The sequence below is a fragment of the Pezoporus occidentalis genome, unplaced genomic scaffold, assembly GCF_034315485.1.
Source record: "Pezoporus occidentalis ecotype Australia unplaced genomic scaffold, CSIRO_AGI_Poc_V1 ctg27, whole genome shotgun sequence".
Classification (NCBI taxonomy): Eukaryota; Metazoa; Chordata; class Aves; order Psittaciformes; family Psittacidae; genus Pezoporus; species Pezoporus occidentalis.
The window spans coordinates 8,581,353-8,604,748 of NW_026914611.1; the positions used below are offsets into that span (position 1 = coordinate 8,581,353).

At 41.2% G+C, this 23,396-nt stretch overlaps 1 protein-coding gene across 13 annotated transcripts in view; it reads right to left on the minus strand.

Annotated features, from left to right (window-relative positions):
* The window catches only part of DOCK9 (dedicator of cytokinesis 9), a 112,990-nt gene extending 92,134 nt beyond the window's left edge, over window positions 1–20,856 (minus strand). For 5 of the 13 annotated variants that reach the window (XM_062624658.1, XM_062624656.1, XM_062624663.1 and 2 more), the window contains exon 1: window positions 20,628–20,856. In XM_062624658.1, the coding sequence (XP_062480642.1) occupies window positions 20,628–20,741 (114 nt within the window). In that variant the 5' untranslated portion in view covers window positions 20,742–20,856. Of the gene's footprint in view, window positions 1–2,593; window positions 3,191–20,627 lie in introns of those variants that run through there. The other 8 variants (XM_062624661.1, XM_062624648.1, XM_062624647.1 and 5 more) reach the window with 3 other exon arrangements.
* Between the last annotated feature and the right edge of the window lie 2,540 nt (window positions 20,857–23,396).

Below are 23,396 nucleotides of genomic sequence, written 5' to 3' on the forward strand. Positions count from 1 at the left end.
CTGGATTACAGGGTTAAATAAGAAAACTGTATGCTAAATCAACTACTTCTGTCTCCTTATTTCTCCTCAGGAGACTTTTCCTCCCATGAGAGTTACTTCCCAAGAGCCTTCTGATCACAGGAAGTTTTCACAGGTTTTCAGAACCGGCTTTGCAAGCGGAATGTATTCTCTGCGTTAAAGGACTCCCTGAAATTCAGTGGTGCTTTGACAACAGTTCTGTACCAGGAGATACTTGATCCAAAATAGCCAAAAAGACTGCGTAGCAGGTACAGCCAAAAAGGCAGAGGTAAGAAGTTGCAGCTCAAATATGGGTTTCAGAGAGGACAAATAGGTGAAAAAGAAAACACAGGGAAGTGACACACTGTCACTCCTTTTTGGTCTTGACCCTACAGTTTCTCTTCAGAGGATTCCTGTAAGTCTTCACCTGCCTGCATGGCTTCTCAGTGAGAAGCAAGGTAATTTCTCCTCCTGAAAGCCATGCCTTCAGAGGAGGAATAGGTGGCCAAATTAGCTTTTATAGCAAAGAATACAAAAAATATGTAATTTAATAGTTCTGTGTATACAGAGTTTCACAAAATTACTTGCCACTGTTGCCAGGACTGCAGTATCTTTCCCACTCTTCCCACTTTTCAGAGAATCCTGCTTGCCACTCTTCAGGGTAAGTGAGTCAGTAGCAACTGCTCCCCCAACCTCAGACAGCAACAGCCAGTGCCAGCTCTGGTTATCAAGAGTATGGCCTTTTAATGAAGTCACACTTACTTGTAAAATTCTGATTCTAAACTAGGCTATATAACAAGCAGGAGACATTCTGACCCCTCAATTCCATGCACTCTCCCACACTAACCTTCAGGTATTTACCCCAGGAAGAAACTTATCTTGATCCACTACTTCTAGTTAAACCAAGCTGACAAAGCCAGACAGGAAATAAATAAGAAAAAACAAAACAAAACAAAACAACCCAGTATCATTCTTTAAAAGCATCTAGAAATCTTGGAACTGGGAAAAAGTCCTAAGTGACAGATGTGGAACCTCAGTTGTAAAGTGCTTACTAAGCATGCTTTGTGCTTAATCTTGCCAGTTTGCAAGCCAAAATGGCTAAATTACAGAGGAATTATTGGTGGAACAATACCACATGAAACAAAGAGAAAAAAAAAACATTATATTTAAAAAAAGTATTTCTTCATTCACTCATCTAACTAAATGTAGGGTTTCAGGCCAGTAAAGGTGTTAAATCTTAACTCCAATTGAGTACAAAGTTATTGAAAGTATTCGTTGTCCAGAGTTTAACAAATGTCTAATAACCATCTGTATGAGGCTAACTTAAAAATGGCTAACAGCGTAAAAAGGCTTCTAATACCTAGAGGAAACCATTTTATTTTTAATATCAAACATACTAAGAAAAATCAATACTTCATGATGGGTAATATACATACTGTAAGTTATTTTAAGCATCTGAAGACAGTTCAGCTTATTCTCGATTTTTTTCCTGGAAGCTTATGTATGTGTATCCATGTACATAAATATACATATATGTGTGTGTGTGCACATATATATATATATACAGACACACGTGTGTGTACATATATATACATGCATAGACGCACCTTTTTTTCCTGTATTTGAGTTCAGCTAGAAAGGACCTGACCATCATAAAGACAGGAAAGCTTAGTGAAATTGTTAAAGGCTTTCCCTAACTGCAGTTGCACAGCGTGGGTACGCCAGCAGGCACTACAGGCTTGTCAAAAGCTGTCCAGCTATTTCCGTGTACCACACCCCTCTTATTCTAACTAGCTAGCTAGTGACAAAGCAATTAACAAGTAACCCCAAATGATTTTAAATAAGTATTTAAATCCTTAGCTAGCCCAATTCTAAGGCAAGCAGTGCACATTAGGTATTGCAGTTCCACCCCCTCAACCCTAAATGCAATACATCTGACGCACAAATGCGTCATTAACCTGGGGGGTTCAAAGATACCACTCTCACTTTAAAGCCTGTTTTCTTTGCATCAGGCAACACCTAAAAAAGCCTTCAAGAGCAAAGCAGATTCAGAAAATAGTTATTACTTCCTTTAACCATTTTTTTCTTCTAGAATGCTCCTGCATCCCTTTCAGCAAGTTAAACAGAAATAGAACAGTTTCAGAGAAAAAAAAGGGGGGAAAATGTAATCAAATTCATCTGAAAAAAAATAAACCTTAAATCCTGTGTTACTGTTTTCCCAACAATGCATTCCTCAGTTTTTCCAAATAACGGAATCATCTGTTGTTCTTCAACTCAAGTGCCAAATACATTCCAAAAGCATGTTTAGAAAAATCTAACAGCAGGCTATCTTCCATAACAATCCTGTTCATGGAGCACAAATTCTTCAGACCTGTCAGTACAAATCTAAATGGTATCACAAGTATGAATCCTCAGTTTTAACATTAGGGTGCATGCACACGTGTATTACATGTCACATACATGCACTAACATCCTACAAAATCAGGACAAGGCATATTCATGGCTGTACATAGACGTTAAATAAACACAGCATCCTGGTTTTAGCTCAGCTTTCAATTAGCAGACAAAATTGTTAATGAAGCAAGTTTGTATTTACCAGGGATGAATGAATCAATATTCCTGAATCTTCATTTGGCAAGCTGAACGCTGTGTATTCAAGGGCATTGTTTTCCCCTTGCTGTTTGCAAATATAACCACAGTTTCTCTCAAAAACTGTACGAATGCCTTTAAACAGAACCACACTTGTAGTGCAACCCATTCCAAATCTGTTGAATTTTGCATTTCTAGCAGCCCTGATTGCATTTGTAGAATGCCTTCTTCCTTTGCTCGACTCGGATAATCTTCCTGGGCTTCACAGAAATATTTCTTTGTAGAATCTTCATTACGTCCGACATTTAGTGTGATCGTTGACTAGAAACCATCAGCTACTGAAATGTAATCCTATTTGCTTAAGCCAAACACTGCCAAAAATCCAGCCGCAGATGATGAAAAGCAAAAGATACCTCAGCAGTAGAGGATAGGAGGTGTTCAGCATGTGCTATTCTCCGCAACAGAGATGAAAAGATATTCCAGGGGGTCAGGGAAAGAGCTCCTATATTTCAGAGATCCTCAGAACATAATGAAAGATGAAAGGAAACTGCAAAGATACTGCTGCAGTTTCTGCTGCCAGCCACAAAGAATTCTCATCTGCTGAAAGAAAAGCACTCTCCCAGAATGCTTAGCACAGAGTTCGTACTGGCAAACATTTCTTTGCTTGACCTATATGTGCTTTTTAGTGTTTAAGACAAAAAGCTCAATATATGAGGGGAAAATTCTTAACTCACTACAGCTACAGAAAAAAGTCAGCGTGTTGTATAAACTCACTTCAATCAAATCTGTGTGTTATCAGCATGCTATTAGCAGTTCAGGCAAACCACAAGGGAGCTTAAGGCTGTCTTTACTTTTTCCTTTCTTCCTCACATGCAAAGTGATCAGTCAATTCCCACCTTCCAGAAACCAACTTTATCTTGTCCTTGACTGCAAATAATTGTCATTTAAAAAGGGGAAAAAAGAACACAACTGACTATCTACCTCAGATCAACATCCACATCTAGAACAAAAATACCGACTGAAGTTTATAATACATAAATTTCTTGGCTTTATAGTGAATCACACCTGTAGTGATTGAAGTTATTCCTACAGAATTCTTCTCCATATAACATACTGGTATCTGTTGTACATATTTGTAAATACCTTTAACTGACACTGAGAAGAAGTGTTAAGTTTCTTAAACTACTTTTAAAGACAAAAAAAATAGCAAAAAACCAGCTGTCCTGATCCACACCATAACAGTATCAATTACTTTGTCAGAGATTGCTGGTTAGTTTTATATTTCTGCTAAACTGAAAGCACTGAGATGTATTTACTTATTTACTTACTAAATTGTAAAACTGGATGAAAGAGTGAACTTGCAAACTCAAGATTGTCACATTGGAGTTAAAACAAGCTACATGAAGCATGAAGGGAGGGAATAAACAGATTAATGAGAGCTACACATTTGCCTCCATGCAAGTTAACTATCTCAAGAAAATACTTGCATGTTACAGAGACATTCAGGAGAAATATTTAAGATTTGTATGTTTCTCTAACATTTGGCTAATTAATAAATCTCAGTATGCTTCTCATTAAGTTTCTACCCTAAATACATCATAACAACATGCACCACATTGATTTGAAAAATGAAATTAAAAAAAAAAAAATCAATATTTGACAGTGATCCAAGTAGCTCCTGCCAGTGCCATATTCTCAAAGGCAGCAGTTAGCGCATTCCACATATTGTAAGAAATAGAATTGTGTTAAGACGGTTCTCTTAATAAGAAATAGCACTTTGGGGGGGGGGGGGGGGGGGCAGAATAAACAAGGTAATGGTGAAAAATGTGGCATAAATTCTACTCTGAAGGGCAAAGATACTTCTTACATCACCATGAACATTGAACAGCAATGTCTTTCTACCTTCTATCTCTCTACTTCTCCTACCCTCTTTGAAAACAAGCAGCAGGTCAGTGAAAGAAATGCTCTGCTCAATTCACTAATGTTGGATAAAGACATCCTTGCAAACACATGGGGGAAAACAGTCATAGGAGTTACCACGGAAGACACCTCCCAAAGATACATTCAAATTAACTGTTTGTAGCACAGAAGCCCACTTCATTCCCCCATAACCTGCCCAAGTTCAGGTTTCAAACAAAATACCAAAAGTAAATAGCTCATTAAAAGAAAGCACTGTTTAGGTAGTTTTCCATGCAATTTCAGCAACTTCATAATAGCAAATGTTTCTACAAAAGGGGGAAAAAAAAAGCAGCTTATGTCTTAGGAGAGTATGAGTAAAAAGGTAGTTACAACAAATTATCATGCAGTTAACTGACACTTCTTTAGTTATCATGCAGTTAACTGACACTTAACTAGACCGTTCTTTCAAATGCCTAGAGAATGACCTCACTTTTAAAGCACTAGGTAGGATGTTGAGGAACAGGTAGACAAAAAGATCTCATTTGGAAATACAAACATCTTGACAGAACTGTAGCCTAAGTCAGACTGGAAGTAGCCATGGGAGGCATTTAATTCAAACCCAATTAAGAGCAAATTTAATTCCAACTATATCTTAAATCAATTTAGTCTCAAATTTTTGTACCATTTTAGAAAACGCAACTGAAACTCACTTGGATCAACACAATGGTAACAATAATAACATAAAAAGCATTCCAAATAGAGCTTGGGAAATAAATACGGGGACATGAAGGGTGGGAAGAATCCACAGGGAGGAGAAACTTGACCAGATGCTTATATTAATATTATGAGAAAGGACAAAGTAAACACATGTGCTTGAAATCAGACAGTTCTAATGAATGCTTACAAGCTTCTGTTTGACATTCGTTAACATTTATGAAGGTAGAAGTCTTTAGGGAATTGTTATCTGGATTGATGCAAAATCTTCAGGGGATGCTATAGAATTCTTATTAACAAAATGAGAACTTAGATAAACCTAAGCAGAAATTGAACAGTTGAAAGAATATAGATCAAACTAGGGAGGCCTTGCAATCAAATGTGTTACCACAAAACATCAGCGCTCTCTCTTCAGACGTGCCCTCACTAAAGCAAAATATTTCATAAAACACAGGCCCATATCTGCAAGAGAGCATACTTCAGGCAGGATTCAAGCATCTAGGTCCTAGCGTATGAGCCACAAAAATACCCTTTATCTCTTAAAACATTTAAAGTAGGTACTTACATTTTTATGTACAAAGTTCTCTTCGATATTTAACATGCCCAAACTGCTGCCATCTTGACAGGAGCGAACAGCTGGTTCCTTACAGATCTTAACACATCCTGACTGAATTCAGCTTTTCACAAAAACGTGACAGTATTTGTAGGTGGAGCACTACCTTCCATCTGGCAGCTGCCTGTAGACTGGCAGAGAAAGCTGGAGATGCAAGCCTAAACCCTCCTCAGCCCAAAGTTTTAAAACCAACATTGCTTAGTACTCTTTGGAGTGCTGTAACAATGTGATGATAATGTACCAAGGCCAAGGTACTCACTTCTGCCTGACAAAGCTATTCTGCAGCAAGATCCAATAGCCCCACAAGAGGGAAAAGAAGTGTATATACAACACTTAGTACTTCCTACAGAAAAGGAAAAAGAAAATACTGGTTCCTATTGCAATGACTGTTTCTGCAATCATTGCTTCATGCAAACTTCATAGAAGAGCTTTGTCAGGTAATTCTCCTCAAGAACCCACATTTCTTCAGAAAGAAGGAACTAGACTAGAAGCTGCTTTGTGGCCACAACAGTGACTTTGTCTTAAAACCTTTAAGCACCTGAATTGTTGAAACTCGTGCAGAGTGTCTGGGTATGGATTATTCTGAGTTACCCTCATATCCACTTTCCAGAATGGCAAGAAGGAGGATATAAGGAACTACAGGCTTATCAGATTCACTCCAATCTCCATGTAGATCATGACGCAAACACTCCTGGAAGCCATTTCCCAATATATAAAGAATAAGAGGCTAGTTCCAAGTAGACATCAAGGACAAATTATGCCTGACCAACCTGTTTGCCTTCTGCGATGAGATCCTTGGTTCTGCGTGCAAGGAGATAGCAACAGACATTGAATAATGTTAATAAAACAAGCTTCTGACAGTCTTCCTTAGCATTTTTGTAGTCAAATTAGACAGATGTGGTCTGAATGAGTGGATAAGGATGACATCCTGTTGTGCACCAAGTTGAACATGCTGACTAGGCTTTTCAGTACAAAACCAGATACTGATATATTGCACTGCATCTAATGGAGAGCCATCATGATGGTTTAGGAGCGGCAGCATATGATATGAGAAAAATCTAAGAGACCTTGGATAGCTCAGCCTTAAGGGAAAGCTAAAGGAGATCTTACTGCTATTTGCAACCACCTCATGGGAAACAGAGGATTGATCCAGACTCTTCTTGGAGTCATAGGAAAAGAGGCAACAGACACAGAGTATTCCATTTGCATAAAAGGATTTATTTCTTTTTTCTAACCATGAAGGTTGTCAACTACTGGGGTTAAAGTGTTTTCCATCTCTGTGGACATTAAAACCAAACAGGCATAGTCTCTGAGCAACCTGCTCTAAGCAGATCTATTTTGAGAAGGGGATTGCTGCAAGCAACTTCCAGAGATTCTCCTTTCAACCTGTACATTTTCATGATTCTGTGGCATTACACAGGGTAGCCACACACTAACCACAGAGACAGAGAAAGAGAAAAGCTCCAAGAAAATTCTGTTCTTCAGGAGAAAGCTGGTATGATTACTCCAGAAGGTCATCTTGAGAACAGCATGCTTGGATTCCTATGTAATTTTGACTGAGAACCTGCACACTCAGCCATGCCCTAAGAAAAGATCTGCATCTGACAAAAACAAAAAAGTCACCAAAAATGTGACACTAGAAATACTAAGTCAGAAATACCACCAGGCTGAAAACTACAGGTGATTGATCATTTGTAAGATTCCCCTAATATTGAAGACCATATCAAAAGTAAAAGAAAACCCCACACTAATTGGAGCAAGACTTAAAATTGACAAACAAGGGAATGTTTGTGTCTGCTATGCTGTCATACATTTACAGAAATCAGGAGGAGGTGTAAATGATGCAACTCAAGACATGCTATTCCACATCTTGCATACATGGTATTATGCATGTGTTGATGGAGAGATGTACATGAATTTAAAACCCTGCTAGTTACAAAATGCTAAATATCTTAGCTAATAGTTTTAGGTTGCCTACTTGATAGCTGCAGAAAGGTCAGTCTTTTCAAGTCCATTCTTACATGAGTAACAATACATTCTCAACTGTAGGTGAGCACTGGGTGCTGCCAGTAAAGCATGTGCCTTAAGTTCAACTGAAGTACAACCTGAGCACCAAAACTAACCCAAAGAACTTTAGAGTTGTTCAGTTCAGATTGACTTGGACAAATAAACATTTATCATTAAGCATGAGAAACAAAACAGCTAGCCCTTTTAAATGTTTTACCTTTCAAGCCCTAACATTGATCTCTAGTATTGAAATATGCTCACTGAACTCCATCTAGTGGTCACATAACTTTCAGCTTTTTGAAGTTGAAGTGATTATTCTGGGCTTTCAAGTAGCTGATAAGATAATAATAATAATAATAAATTTCTGTTGTGGTTAAGAGAGCTACAGAAGAAGTCGCTAATTATAGAATATTAATTTCAGAAACCCTGATGAAACCATGCCAGAATAAATAATGCTCAATAGTACAGTAGACTAAAAAAAATACATATATTAAAACCCAGGTTTTGAGCAACCTGACTGTGTTCAGGGAAAGCCAGCATAAAATTCAGGGCTCATACATACTTTTAATACCTCTACAGAGGTTATTCTGATTCAGGACCTTCTCCTTTCCTTTGTTCCTAGTTCAGTCAGGAACAAGTTCCAACTTCTTCTCCAGGAGACCATTAGCAGCCAAAATACTTTGCTGGAAGTACTGTCCCTGAAATTTACCAGCAAGACTGTATACAGCAGGGTTTTTAAGGTTTTGTTTGGTTTTTCCCTGTTAGAAATCTCATATTTCATGAGAGGAAAAACTTACTGGATCATGATGCATGCAGTGGCTGGGAAGAAATTAATATGCAACACTACTGAGACATCTAAGGCCACATACAATACCAGGCAAACAACTCCAAGGTGATAACAAGCCTGGCAAGCAAGAATCCCAAGACAATTTCTGAAAGGAAACTAGAATAGCATCCTTCAAATAACTATGACGTGTGTCATCTTTTCATTAACCTGAATGTTCTTTTTAAACTCACTGACGTTTGAGGTCCAACACGAATTTAAAATCCCTCTTGGACTAGCAAATAGCAAGAGTGAAGCCTCCTTGAACATTCCTTAAAGGCAAACATACTAATATGATTTTCAGCTAAACCACCTACTAAATCAGATGACTTACATTGCACAACTCTTAGTGCCAGTACAAGTGGGTGCAAATATGCCTGGCAGAAAGAGGTCTGAAATACCACTTATCACTGTACGAGGGCAAGAGATGAATGGGCTAGATGAGGTGACTTTCAATTTTATTTTCACAAAGCTTCAGTTCTGTACTATTTTGTTGCCTGACTGTAGTCACTTACAACCATGCCTATAAACAAGCCTAGAAAGGCATGAAGAGAAGTGCAAGCAGATTCTCCATCAGTACCAGCACCCATGGGAAGAACAGTACGTATAAAACCAAAGGATATAAAGACCATTATACAACATAAAAAAGCAAAGAGCATAAAATAGCAATGGTGATGCAATCGAAATGGAGAACAGGTTACTACCTTTCCATCACCTTAAAACCATGTTAACATGCACAATGCTAGCCAGCATCTCCTTTTGACTTTGATTTCTTCACAAACCTGTTAAAATAAGACCAACAGCTATCTTACCAGCCTTTGCTTCTCCCACTGGAAACACCCAGCTGTTTCTGTGGAACTCCTATTTTTCCTATTCATGTATGTTTCAGTACTCCTTTCAGCATATGACCAGCACTGTGCATTGGGTAACCACTAAGGTAGGAAGATCATATATCTTAATGTCAAAACATCTAAAGGCAGTGGAGGCTCTGGACTTGTAAGCTGAAACCAAATTAAATGGCTACAAACTCAGGTACATTGAATTACAGGCTCCTGAAATCAACTATATTTCACTTTTGGTAACACAAAAATTGTTACCATCTGCACTGATGGAACCAGAATACTTTCCCTACTTAAAATAATGCAATCATTATCCATTCTGAGTATAATGTACAGTCACTCTTTGTTGGGGAATTAGTTTTATAGTAGTAAAAATATAAATACATCTTATCTCTGAATTCAAAATCCTTCCCATCCACATTGTACCTGAAAGTACAAAAGCAGTTTAGCCCATGCTTCAAATTTCCAGACCTAGATCAGTATCTGTCAAGATGCCACCTCTTTCTAAGTCAATAGTTAAACCCGAGTACCAAAAAGCTCCCAGAAGTACACAATGCAGCAGCTAAGGATTATTTATTTACACTGATGGATCTAAATTACAGGCTTCCCTGTATTCTAGCATCTCTGGATCAGCATTACTCCTTTTTGACTTTGTTGTGACTAAATTTAAATCTTTTTTTTTTTTTCTTTTGTAATCATTGGGGGAACTTTGTTTTTCTTGTTTTGTTTGGGTTTGCAGAAGAGTTGTGTTTTAAAGCATATTTTGATTGCTTAGTTAATTTTACGTGAGGTCACTTGATATTCCCACTGCATGAATAACTACGTTTCTTCGCATAAGAAACTTCAAAAGGGACTACTCGATTTCAACTTGTAGGGACTGAAACATTGTTTATGCACAAACTCATTTGTCCCTGAGAATTTCAAACAAGTTTAGAAGAGCAAGGTATCATTTTGAAAAGTGAATGGTTTTGTTGCTTTAGATTTCTTTCTCAGTGTCATCCCCAAAAGAAATGTTTCAAGAGTACTACAGAAGCAGTTAGGAGAAAGACAAAGACATCCTAAATCATGTTTCCTTGATTTGCTCAGAGTTACAAAGTTGACATTTCTTCCAGAACTAACAGCACTGACAAATAAAGCAAGGTCTGCTTTACAGCTAACCTTGCCTGAAAAATCTGAATCACAGAGTCTTTGGAAATGTTCAGCCTCAGCTGACTTACTTCTTCCTCCTCATTGTCTCAAGATAGAAAAATGATCCAGAACTTTCATGTTCTTTTTTGGCACAACAATTCCAGGGGCTGCAATTTCCTTCTTATGCCACCTGACATCCCTTCCTTCAGCTGGTGAGCAGAACAAAATTCTAGCTGTTTTTTTTTAATAGGAATAGGCCTTCTTATTCAGAGAGGGCCCCAAACCAAAGCCTGACCTGAGCCCAGAGGCTTAAAACCAGACTTTCAGATAAGACCTTAATTTACACTGACACCAGCAAGTACTCCAGTCTGAATCAGACTGATCCGCTTGCTTCCTCAGCACACAGAGCTAAAATTACTTTGTTCTTAAAAAGCAAACTAACACCTCACAGAACAAGTACACAGAAGACTCTGATTTTAGGCTTCCCAGCACAAGAGAGCCATGGATGTACTGGAGAGGATCCAGCAATAGGCCACAAAGTTGAAGGGACTAGAGCATCCCTCCTATGAGAAAAGGCTGAGAGAGCTGGGACTGTTCAGCCTGGAGAAGACTCAGGGAGCTTTTGTCAATGTATACAAATACTTGAAGGAAGGGTTTAAAGAAGACACAGCCAGGCTCTGCTCACTGGTGCCCAGTGACAGGTCAAGAGGCAATGGGCACAATCTGAAACACAGGAGGTTCCCTCTGAACATCAGGAAACACTTTTTCACTGTGAGCATAACTGAGCACTGGCACAGGCTGCCCAAGGAGACTGTGGAGTCTCCATCCTTGGTGATAGTCAAAACCTGCCTGGACATGATCCAAGGCAACCAGTTACAAGTGGCCCTGCTTGACAGAAAGGTTGGACCAGATGACCTCCAGGAGCCCCTTCCAGCCTCAGCCAGCCTGTGACTATGTAAAAGAACCATGGCACCCCTTTGCACCACTTCTCCTGGAGAGAGTTCTCCTGCTGTTGTTTGGTTGGTTTTGTTTTGTTTTTTTTTTTGGGGGGGGGTTAAATCATCATCATCACAGGTATTTACCAGCAGCCCCAAGGCAACACCACTACCTTAAATAAAGCACTTCTCAGAATGGAGTGGTTTCACCAGTCTGAGGTGCCAGATCCAGACAAAGGTTTAACCAAGCCTTTTGATTTCTTCTTGTTTTTCCCTCACTTGAACTGCCAGAGTCTCCAAACCAGGCCGCAATCTCTGGACACACCAGGAGAGTGCAGAAGACAATATCTGGATTCCCTGTACCTCCTCTTATATCTGATTCATTGGGCACAGATGAGAAGATGACAAACTGTTCAAAGAGACACAGTACTTCATCCTTACGCTAACAAAGAATCACATTCCCCACCCCTGCACATCAACAGATCACAATGGGATTGTAGCAAAAGACAACCTCAGCTACAGATGCTGGATTTCTTTGATGAAACGTTTGTGCTCCAGAACAGTTTTCTCTATAAAACCCCCTTCAGAGCTTCTGTTCAACTTTCTGAGCACCTTTAGATGTCTTAGTAAACTGTTTTCCAAAGCAGAGTCCATCTAACCAATTAAATTCTGGCCCTTGCTTGGTACAAGAAATCTTGTCCATAACATTAACCAGGTAGGTTTTTTACCTACCACTATTTCATAGGTTATTAAATTTAAGATACTCCAGTACATGAGTGCCTCTGGACTAAGACAGAATGTAAGCATGCCTGCACAAACCTATCTGTCCTTTAAATGAAGGCCTAAAATAAGTTACATGGTCATAATTATTAGAGTATCTTCTCATTTTTAGATAAAATTTATTTCAAAAATATTTACATGAGAGGCATTGTGTAATACACGGCCTACTTGTGCAACTTTATGCCTTTTCTGGTTTGCATAATTAATGCTTTTCATAGACACAGACAACCTAAGATGTGAGGGGGGAGAATGAATTTGTCTTTTCCCTCTTCCAAATGAAGTTTTGCCTTCAGTATCTAAATTAAGTCCTTGAGATCACTCAAAAACCAAAAATAGCCACTAGCTAAGGAAGTAAGTTTTATGTACATTTTTAATATACAATATTTTTTAAGATCACTGCACTAGTTAGGTCTTCAAACACAATCAGAAATTTCAGGTCTAAATAAGAGCTTCCTGGACAACAGCACTGAAGATTCTACACCTTTTCTTTATATCCGTAAAGGACCACTGGCACCAAATCACCTCTAACAGTTACAGAAGTTCTTAAATAAAAGCAATATAGGCAATACATTTCTCAGGAGGAAACAATCAAGTTTGTTGCTATCTGGAAAACTGAACTCCCCTTATTTGCTTCAACGATTTGTCAGTAATTTTTCATCACTCTTTTTAAAGGAAACACACATAAATTTGGCAGAATCTTACAACTACTTCAAAAATACAAATCTCTGGTTAAACTGCCAAATTCACAAATTGTTGAGCTTGCATATACATGAATATATCTGATGGTTATCTAATCTTAGGCACACACTACTCGCAAGTGACCACTCAGTCCAATAACCATATATACTTAAAAGTAACTTGAACATCTACACCTATGCAACAGGAAAACTAGTTGGCATTAGAGGTCTAGTTTTCAAAATAAGTAATTGCAGACCCTTTTGAAACATTTTCATAGAAGCACAATGAAGCATACCCAAATGACTTGAAGTAGGATATACAGTTTTAGTTTATTGCCCAAGATCTTCAATATGGGAAAAAAACAACCGTGGAGTTGTGAAATTCTCAAGTTTAAATTCACATGTAAGGAGTTCTACTTCCATTGAGATACAAATATGTCAACCAGATTGAGTATTAAAGGGCATGAGCAGGGGAAGAGAGGAAAGAGAAGGTATACTGCGGTATTATTCCATGCTGCATGAGAGCTACTGCCACCATACACTGAAAAACCAATCCAGCTTCACCCTACACCTGACATTTGCTGTATTAGAAACAACTATTTTTAAAGTACTTATTTCTCTATTTTAAACATAATTATTGTTATCTAGCAGGACAGAAAAAGTTCCAGAGAATAATAAATAAGATACCACGAATAAAAATTATCTAATGTTGTTTAATGGTTAAATGTAATTTTGCTCACACAGAAATTCAGCTGTTCTGCATTTTTCCCCCCAGATTCCTTTTCTGAACCAGAAGCTTATGAACATTTAAAATTCAAATAAGTTTAACGGTATTTATTAAAAGAAACTGTAGTACTATAGTCCAGCCTCCAAATCTTCAGAACCACAGAAATGTCCATCATACCCAGAGTAAGCCCTCTTAGCAGTATCAGACTTGCCAGAAATAACAGCTAGTTTTCTTAGTAGTATCTTGTATCCAGTCAAAAAGGTTTTGATATGCACTTTGCTAAAATAAAACCAGCACCTTTACAACAAGATCTTTTTCTCTGCCAATTTTTATTTCCTTTAGGAAAGGTAAGTGGCACATACCATAAGCTAAGTAACTTCTTCAGGGTTGAGTATCAGGTTTTTTCTTCCCCCAAGTAAAGTTCAACAGTTCAGAGAGTGAGTAAGCATTACCATTCGCATCAAGTTCCTCCAAGGTGAGATGTGTTAGGATGACGTTCATCGTCAGCAACAATTCCTCCTTTCAAATCTTGAGTGCCAGTTCTCATATCCCCGCTTTCACTCATCCATCCACCACAATTTGCTTCTTCCAAATTCCTTGTGCATACAATTTCACATTCCATTTACAGAAAATTCAACTTTATCCATGTTTCCAGTTTTTCTGGACCCATCAGCTATAAAAGATCCCAGCCCCCCCTCATCCTTTCAGCAGTACATACCACTTTTGAATTCCTAAATTTCCTGAAGCAAGCCATCAACTACCTCTTTCTACACAAACACTGCAACAGAAATCTCATAGTTAATGAGGTTCCAAATACTCCATTCATTGTATACAGAGAAGCCACTTTGCAGAAAAGCACACAAGCTCTCTGTACACAGGGCATATGAATGGATACACAAACCAGAAAGGAAAATACCAGCCCAAAATGAATACTATATGATCCTTCCAGGAGCTGTATTCTTGGAAAAACTACGTTAAAAACATTGTAAAAACATAGCACAGAGTGCACCTATTGATCTTTTTTCATGGAGTTGAGATTCACAGAAAGCAGAGATCAGGACTGGAAAGACAAAGGTGATACTGTGTAAAAATCAAGAACAAGTATTCTTTAAAAACAAACAAACAAACAAACAAACAAAAACAAAAAGAAAAAAGATAAGTGAGTTTGAGATCAAAAACTCATTAGGAGATGCAAGCACTGTTTTTACGATGTACTGATTTTCCTCCACATCTGAAAACCTGAATTTCTGCAACTTTCTGAAGCCAAGAGCTCTATCAGGTACTTTATGTTAACACATAAAACACAAGATATGATATGTATTAAGATATGTATTAAGACATAAGGTTCTGAATGACTTCTTTGCCTCGGTCTTCACTGGCAAAGGCTCTGACCACAGCACCCAAGTCTTGGAGGGCAGACGCAGGGACTGTGAGAATGAAGACCTTGGGCCCACTGTAGGAGAGGATCTGGTTCGAGACCATCTTAAAAATCTGAATGTGCACAAGTCCATGGATCCTGATGAGATCCATCTGCAGGTCCTGAAGGAGCTGGTGAATGAAGTTGCGAAGCCGCTGGCCATCATATTTGAGAAATCATGGCAGTCAGGTGAAGTTCCCAATGACTGGAAAATGGGAAATATAACCCCCATTTTCAAGAAGGGGAAAATGGATGACCTGGGGAATTACAGACCTGTCAGTCTCACCTCTGTGCCTGGCAAAATCTTGGAGCAGATTCTCCTGGATGGCATGCTAAGGCACATGAAAATCAACAAGGTGCTTGGTGACAGCCAGCACGGCTTCAGTAAGGGGAAATCCTGCCTGACCAATTTGGTGGCCTTCTATGAGGGGGCTGATGAACAGGGGTAGAGCAGTTGATGTCATCTACCTGGACTTGTGCAAAGTATTCAACACTGTCCCACACAACATCCTTGTCTCTAAATTGGAGAGACATCAATTTGATGGATGGACCACTCGGTGGATAAAGAACTGGCTGGATGGCCACACACAAAGAGTTGTGGTCAATGGCTCAATGTCCAGCTGGAGACCAGTAACGAGTGGTGTCCCTCAGGGATGAGTGATGGGACCAGTCTTGTTCAACACCTTCATCGCTGACATGGACAGTGGGATTGAGTGCGCCCTCAGCAAGTTTGCCGATGACACCAAGCTGTGTGGTTCAGTTGATACGCTGGAGGGAAGGAATGCCATCCAGAGGGACCTTGACACGCTTGTGAGGTGGGCTGATGCCAACCTCATGAAGTTTAACCATGCCAAGTGCAAGGTCCTACACCTGGGTCGGGGCAATCCCAGGCACAGCTACAGGTTGGGCAGAGAAGAGATTCAGAGCAGCCCTGCGGAGAAGGACTTGGGGGTGTTGGTTGATGAGAAAATGAACATGAGCCAGCTTCAGTGTGTGGTTGCAGCCCAGAAAGCCAACCGTATCCTGGGCTGCATTAAAAGGAGCGTGACCAGAAGGTCGAAGGAGGTGATCCTGCCCCTCTACTCTGCTCTTGTGAGACCTCACCTGGAGTATTGTGTGCAGTTCTGGTGTCCTCAGCATAAAAAGGACATGGAGCTGTTGGAACAAGACCAGAGAAGGGCCACAAGGTTGATCAGGGGACTGGAGCACCTCCCGTATGAAGACAGGCTGAGAAAGTTGGGGCTGTTCAGCCTGGAGAAGAGAAGGCTGCGTGGAGACCTCATAGCAGCCTTCCAGTATCTGAAGGGGGCCTATAGGGATGCTGGGAAGGGACTCTTCATTAGGGACTGTAGAGACAGGACAAGGGGTAACGGGTTAAAACTTAAACAGGGGAAGTTTAGATTGGATATAAGGAGGAAATTCTTTCCTGTTAGGGTGTTGAGGCACTGGAATGGGTTGCCCAGGGAGGTTGTGAATGCTCCATCCCTGGCAGTGTTCAAGACCAGGTTGGACAAGGCCTTGGGTGATATGGTTTAGTGGGAGGGGTTCCTGCCCATGGCAAGGGGGTTGGAACTAGATGATCTTAAGGTCCTTTCCAACCCTAACTATTCTGTGATTCTATGATGATATCAGCCTTCAAATATTTGAACCTATTTTATACATCAAATCAAGGAGAACTGCACAGAACAATCTAGGAATCGCTCAGATTTCATCCTGTTTTTCCATATCTCAAGTTTCTTCTGTACAGTGTTAATTTCAACATAGGGGAAACAACTTTTAATGCATTATTTGGTATATATAAACATCTTCATTAACTGCATATTTAATAAGGGTGTTTTGTTGACAGCTAGGCAGAAGCAAACCAAATCTGGCATGCCAAACATTCTCTTAACTGCTTATTATCCTTAAGTGTCAGCTTAATTTAATATAGGATAGAACGTATTGATTTGCCACTGAGATAATTTATCATTAACACACCAAGACAACACATACTCTCCTGAAGTCCTACTGATCTGTATGCAACATGCACTGAGTAACTTACCACCACTTAAAGGGACCACTTCCAATTATGTGTAATACTAAAGTTGCACTGAAAGCGGCTCTGGGCAAGATTGCTGGTTTAAGAAACAGGACTGTCATCCCCACAGCCTTCCTCCCCTGACAGAAATGTATTTGGGTGGCCAGAGGCATCACATTAAGTCACGTGGCTGGTCTGAAGTCAAAACAACATCAACAATGCACAAGGCTATACATTCAGCAAAGATGATACTTTCGAGCAGAAAATGGCAAAACCTGAACCCAAATAATCAAGGTAATATATTATGTGCCTTACCACAGTAGAAAGCTGATTGCCAAATAAGTTTCAAGTTCAGCCAACCAAACTGTACATGTTGGTTCAGCAAACTGAATCTAACAGAAAGAACATATGAGATGTCAAATGCTGACAAGAGAGCTTGCTTCATTCTGTAATGAAAACTATCTTGACTAACCACATCTGCTTAATGTTTTTTTTACTACTCGGACAACCTATTTAGCCTGTCAGTTGGCTGAAAACCCCTGACTTTCAGATGTAATATAGAGCAACCCAAAAACGTAAGATATACCGTGCCATCCTACTGGCATGCTGCTTTCAGTCCTCTTTCATATGATCCTAAGAACATTTATACAGCAGAAAAGACAAGCTGAAGTTAGAAATGTGATCTAATAAACCTCATTTAATGGGAATGACTTTTGGTGGTGGTGGTGGTTTTTTAAAGTATAGCAATACACTGTTGATGGTAAAAAATAAATGGCGCTGTTAAACAGTAGCCACAAATATAAGTTAGAGAATCTGTACCACTTCACAGGTATTAGCAGTTCACTTTTATCAGCTACTGCAAGTAATGACTGAATGATCTGCATCACTAGCCAGTACATTGTGCTGCAGAGATGTACAGTCAGAAGTGATATTTGGTTGTATGCAGCTGGACAGATCACCCACCAAGAACTGCTAGTTTGAATTCATTCTTTCCTACCCCAAAATTCTACACCTCAAGCCCAGCCAATGGAAAACAGCTTCAGTATTTTTTCAGTATTGGAAAACTTCAGCATCTGTTCATGAGCAAGCAATGACAGACAGATCCCATTAGTTACCAGTGCTGAACAATGTTTTAAGCAAGACAGTTTGTTGATGACCCAGATAAAAACATCCTGGGGAGATGCTCTATCAGAGCTTTGAGAAGCAGCTCAGGAAAGAAAGTGGGTCTTCTTTTCTTTAAAGCCATACATCTGGCTGGAGTATTCCACAACTACTATAATACTGGGAAAAATCCTATGTCCACTAGATCAGCCTGAGAGCTTTTCAGATACTACAGTCCAGACACTCCAACAGCTAACAGGTCAGGCTTATAGAAGTAAATATGGGTTTTTTTTAAAGTATTTTACAGCCAAGTACCATCCTATCTAAACTCTTCCTTTAAAAAGATACTTTCATTCCAAACATCACTATGCTCAAAAAAAGACTGACAGTACATTGAAAGGAGGAAGAAATGGTAAGAAGGTAAAGGTAAACCTGTGATCACTTGCCTTTGCATTCATGACAAACAGCATGTGAGCAGGAACATGGGAGTTCAGTGATAAAATGAACAGCATTTATGACAGGAGGAAAGACATAACAGCAGGGGCAAAATGTGGCTGAAACAGGAAGGTGAACTTCAGCACAAGTCTGCATGGAAGACAGATGAGGATTTTACTCCATGCATCAAGCTAACAGAGAAGGATCACAACCCTGACATGAACCTGAAGTCACTATGTATGGTAAGTCACAGTTTTTGCTTTCTAAAGTAGTGATGGAAGACCTTATCCAGAACCAAACTACAGTACACTACTTTACACCATCACTTCTTTCACTTCCTTTAAATTCTGCAAAAATACCTGGATTTTTTAGTGAATACCATCCTATCGTGTCTCTGGTCAACCTGCATGAATTCAAGAATCAGATGTGTTCCAACTCATCTCAATAACATTAGTCATAAGTGAACTAAGAAGAAAAACATCTAAAGGGTGGAAGGGGAGAGGACAGAATTGCCAATTACTGCAAAAGAAACATTTATGTCACAAAAATACATAAATCCCTTTAATGCTCCCTCAATATGAAATATATATATATATTCCTAGGAAACACTTGATCCCTGGAATACTGCTAATATATATTGGATGTTCACTACACATATATGCACTAGTGTCTTGTGGAAAACTGTCAGTATTCAGGTGGACCCTGAACTACGGGTATTAAGTCTTCTACTGTATATTCCATATCCCATATCCCACAGTTAAAGAATAATTTAACATTAGAGCCACTGTTTTATTAAAGAACTGTGGGACACAAAATGTATATAACAGAAGACTAAATACACACAGAAATGCCCTGAATTACAGCTACAGCATTTGTTACTCTCACACACATCACTACCACAAGACAAGTCTTCTGACAAGCAGTTTAAAAAAGTTAGAGAAGCCCATACTTAGCAACAGCAAGAGTGAAAAACAAATTACAGATCAGCTTCCAATATCAGCAACCCCAGCAGCAGAAAGTCTTTACTTACACAGGGTTTAAAAGCTTACTAAAACATTCCCCTTGGAGATAACAAAACCACATGGAATACAATCGCACACCATGAATTAAGAGCCCCAAGAGAGACGTTCTGAAGAATCTTGCTGAGGCTGTTTAAGATGTCATCACCTGGGCACAGCCAGGCCAAAACTCATACCTCTGTCTCAGTTGCCTCAATTCACTGTCTAACACCTTCAGACAAATGTACTCTCATCAGTTTCAATTAAATTAATAAGCCTGATTGTGAACTGGCAAGATCAACTGCCATGTGCTAGCACAGTGACAAATAGCCTTCAAACATCCCTATTACACTTGCCAGCACTCATCTTTCATACTGTAGGACGCAGCAAAAAAAAAACCACCCGTGGTTTAGCTGTAAAGCGTGGGGACAGTAGTAAGATGAAACATCCCTTCTGCACCGCTGTTTTCACACGCACAGAAGCACTTCAGTTGCATAGGGGCGAGAGCTGCACCCGCTCTACAGGTGGAGGAGCCGGGAGGCACGCAGGCCCCTCGCCTGATCGAAGGACGAGGGGAGGGGGCCAGGCGCTTCCCGGCGAGATCCGCTCGCCCCGCCGCCCCGCACCGCCTCCCGCCCGACACAAGTTTGCAGCGGGAGGACGGGAGCGCCCGACCGTGCCCGCGGGGCGCCGCGTCCCATGGCGCCCTCTGCGCCGCGTCCGCTGGGCGCGTCCCCACCCCGCCTGCGGCTGCACCGGCACCGCACCGCACCTCACCGCACCCGCCCCGCAGCCGTCGCCGAGATCCCCCCCTCCCAACCCGGGCGGGATCAAAGGGCCCGCCTCCTCCTCCAGAACCAGCCCTCCTCAAGAGGCCGCAGGAGCGGCCGGAGCCTCGCCCGGGCCGCTCACGATCCGCCGCAGCACTCACCAGCAGGACGGAGCCGCGCACCACCTCGGAGACGCTCTGCCGCAACTCGGCCGCCGTTCCGGGCTTGCTCAGCGCCCGCGTGAACTTCCGAGTCTCCGGTGCCACCAGGGCCATGGCCGCCCGCTGCTCTCCCGGCACGGCCGGCCCCTCACGCGGCGGCGGGAGGCGGGAAGGGCGCGAGCCCCGCCGGCGGGCGCCGCAGCCGGTGCCGCTCCCGCCGGGCAGCCCCTCCTCCCTCACGCCGCCGCGGAGGGCGATTGGCGCGGCAGCGAGAGGGCCGAAAGGGGCGGGACGGGGCGGGGCCGCGCGAGCGGCACCCCGGAGCCCCGCCCCCACCTGCTCCCGCGGCGCCTTTCTGATTGGGCCCCCGGTTACCTGCCCGGCTGCTGCTCCCCTCCCTCATTGGCTTAGCGCGGACCCGCAGGCCAAGGTGAGGGGCGGGGTCGGTTGGAGCCGGAAGTTGCCGCCTTTGCCGGGCAGGCCCCGCCCCCGCCGGGCGGGTTGTGGTGAGAGGTAGTAGCTGTGGCGGCGGTCGTGGCTGGGTGGTGGCGGCGGGTCCCGGGGTGAGGGGCTGTGCTTGCCCCCGGACCCCAGCGTGTGGCGGTGAGCGCGGCTCCGAGCAACAGAGTCGGTGGCACAGCGCTGCCGGAGTGACCACCGTTGTCTATGAGGGCCGGGAATAGCGGCGGTGGCCGTGCCGTCTGCCCGGGCTCCGTGCCGGCGGCTTCTGCTTGTGTTAGCACCTGCACCTGTACGTACACACTCGTACATGCGTCTGTGTGTGCCGTGGTGTAGTAGGAAAGTTAGAAAGGTGGAAAGTTGGTGTGTTCGGTGTCCGTAGCGCTGCTCGTACATCCTAATGAGGCTTCAGTTTAGAGGGTTTCCCCTTGTGCGGTTTTCTTCTCACAAACGGCTTCTGGGTTTAGGTAGAGTTGCATCAAAGTGGACCTGGCTGTAGCTTTTTTAATTGCTGTGAATCTCCTCTGAGAGACTGGTTAGTTGTAATCCCCGTCTCCGAAGGTGCGTAGGCATTAGTCACTTTATGACTACGTTGGGGAGCCTTATCTCTCATTACAAATACCTGAAATCAGGATTGAGCAAGGAAGTGGCTGGTCTCTTCTCTCAAGTAACAGGACAAGAGGAAACGGCCTCAAGCTGTGCCACGGGAGGTTTAGACTGGCTATTAGGAAAAAATTCTTCACAGACAGGGTGCTCAGGCATTGGAACAGGCCGCCCAGGGAACTGGTGGAATCACTGTCCCTGGAAGTGTTCAAAACCGTGTAGATGAGGCCCTCAGTGATGTGGTTTAGTGCTGGACTTGGCAGTGCTGGGGGAACGGCTGGACTTGATGATTTAAAGGTCTTTTCCAACCCAGGTGATTCTGTGATTAAATCTTTTAAATGCTTAAGAACATTTGAGAGCGTTAGGCTTGTATGCCTTTACCTTCTTAAGCATCTCTTCGTATAAACCAAAACCACTTTCCTACACTGAATATAGTTTACCACTGGTGGAGGGAGCGGCTGAGTGCTGTGGACAAGGCGGGGGTGGTTTTCAGGTGGAAAAAAGGTCACAAAGTGATTGTATCTGAGGTGGTGTACTCAAAAAACGCCTGCCAGAGAAAAGGCCTGCTTTTTTGGATACTTCACAGATAAGTGTGTAACTAATAACATTTGAAATAATTAAGGCAATTCTTATAGAATGACAGAGAATAAAAAGTCCAAATGCACAAATGTGTTGCTTATGGGGAGGGAGGTTTTTTTGATGAAGGATCTTTCAACGGGTACTTTGCAGACCCGTATCAAAGCTTCATGTACTTAAATGTTGAGCTATGGCTCTTTCAGACATCTGTCACAATTTGAGTGTTCCTATTAGTTTATACCTTTCTTTGGGAAAGAATGTGCAGGGACAGGGGTTGGTCAGGCTCATTAAAGTAACTAGAGTTCCTGATTTCACAAATCCAAGACCTGGTGTGTTTATGAATCAATGTTTAGGCTAATAAATCAGAAAATTAGATACTGGTGAGACAGATTGTCTAACACAGAGCTGGATGAACAGCAATGTAAATATGTAGCTGGAGTAAGTAGAATGAGGTATCTTAGGGTCATATTTTATTTTTTTCTCTTAATCTGTAGGATATGTCTAGAGTCAAACCTCCACAAGTAAACACGTCCTACATTTTATATAAATAATAGATTAGCATTTTCTAAAATAAAATCACATGTTATTTTTGGAGCATTCAGGTGCTTTGAGTTCTGACAATTCTGGCCAAAAAAAAAAAAAAATAATTGTCTAGTCTACTGATTTTATAGTTGCTTGAATGTAAAATGGGACAATTTAACTGTATTTACTGTGTATAAATATTTCCCATATATATTATGCAGCTTTGCTGGAAAAGGGACAGTTTTCCAAGCCTGGAAAAAACTCTGAATGATACCTGTATGTGTAAGAAAAATACACCAAATAGGTAAATGGTAGTTTATTTAGGAAGACTGTATAGGATGCCCATAAGATGATGTTACCACAATCATAGAATCATAGAATAGTTAGGGTTGGAAAGGACCTTAAGATCATCAAAGCTTCTCTTCAGCTGAATGCATTCAGTTAAAGAAAGAACATGAAAGCAACAATTAATATTGTGTAAAATGAAAGGAAAAATGTGGAAGCTGATAAGCAGAAATGGTAAGCTAGCAGTTGTCAAACAATGAGAATGAATAATAATAGCTAAATACATGAATGAAAAGTCTTGGCTCATTGCCTAAAGGACAAGGG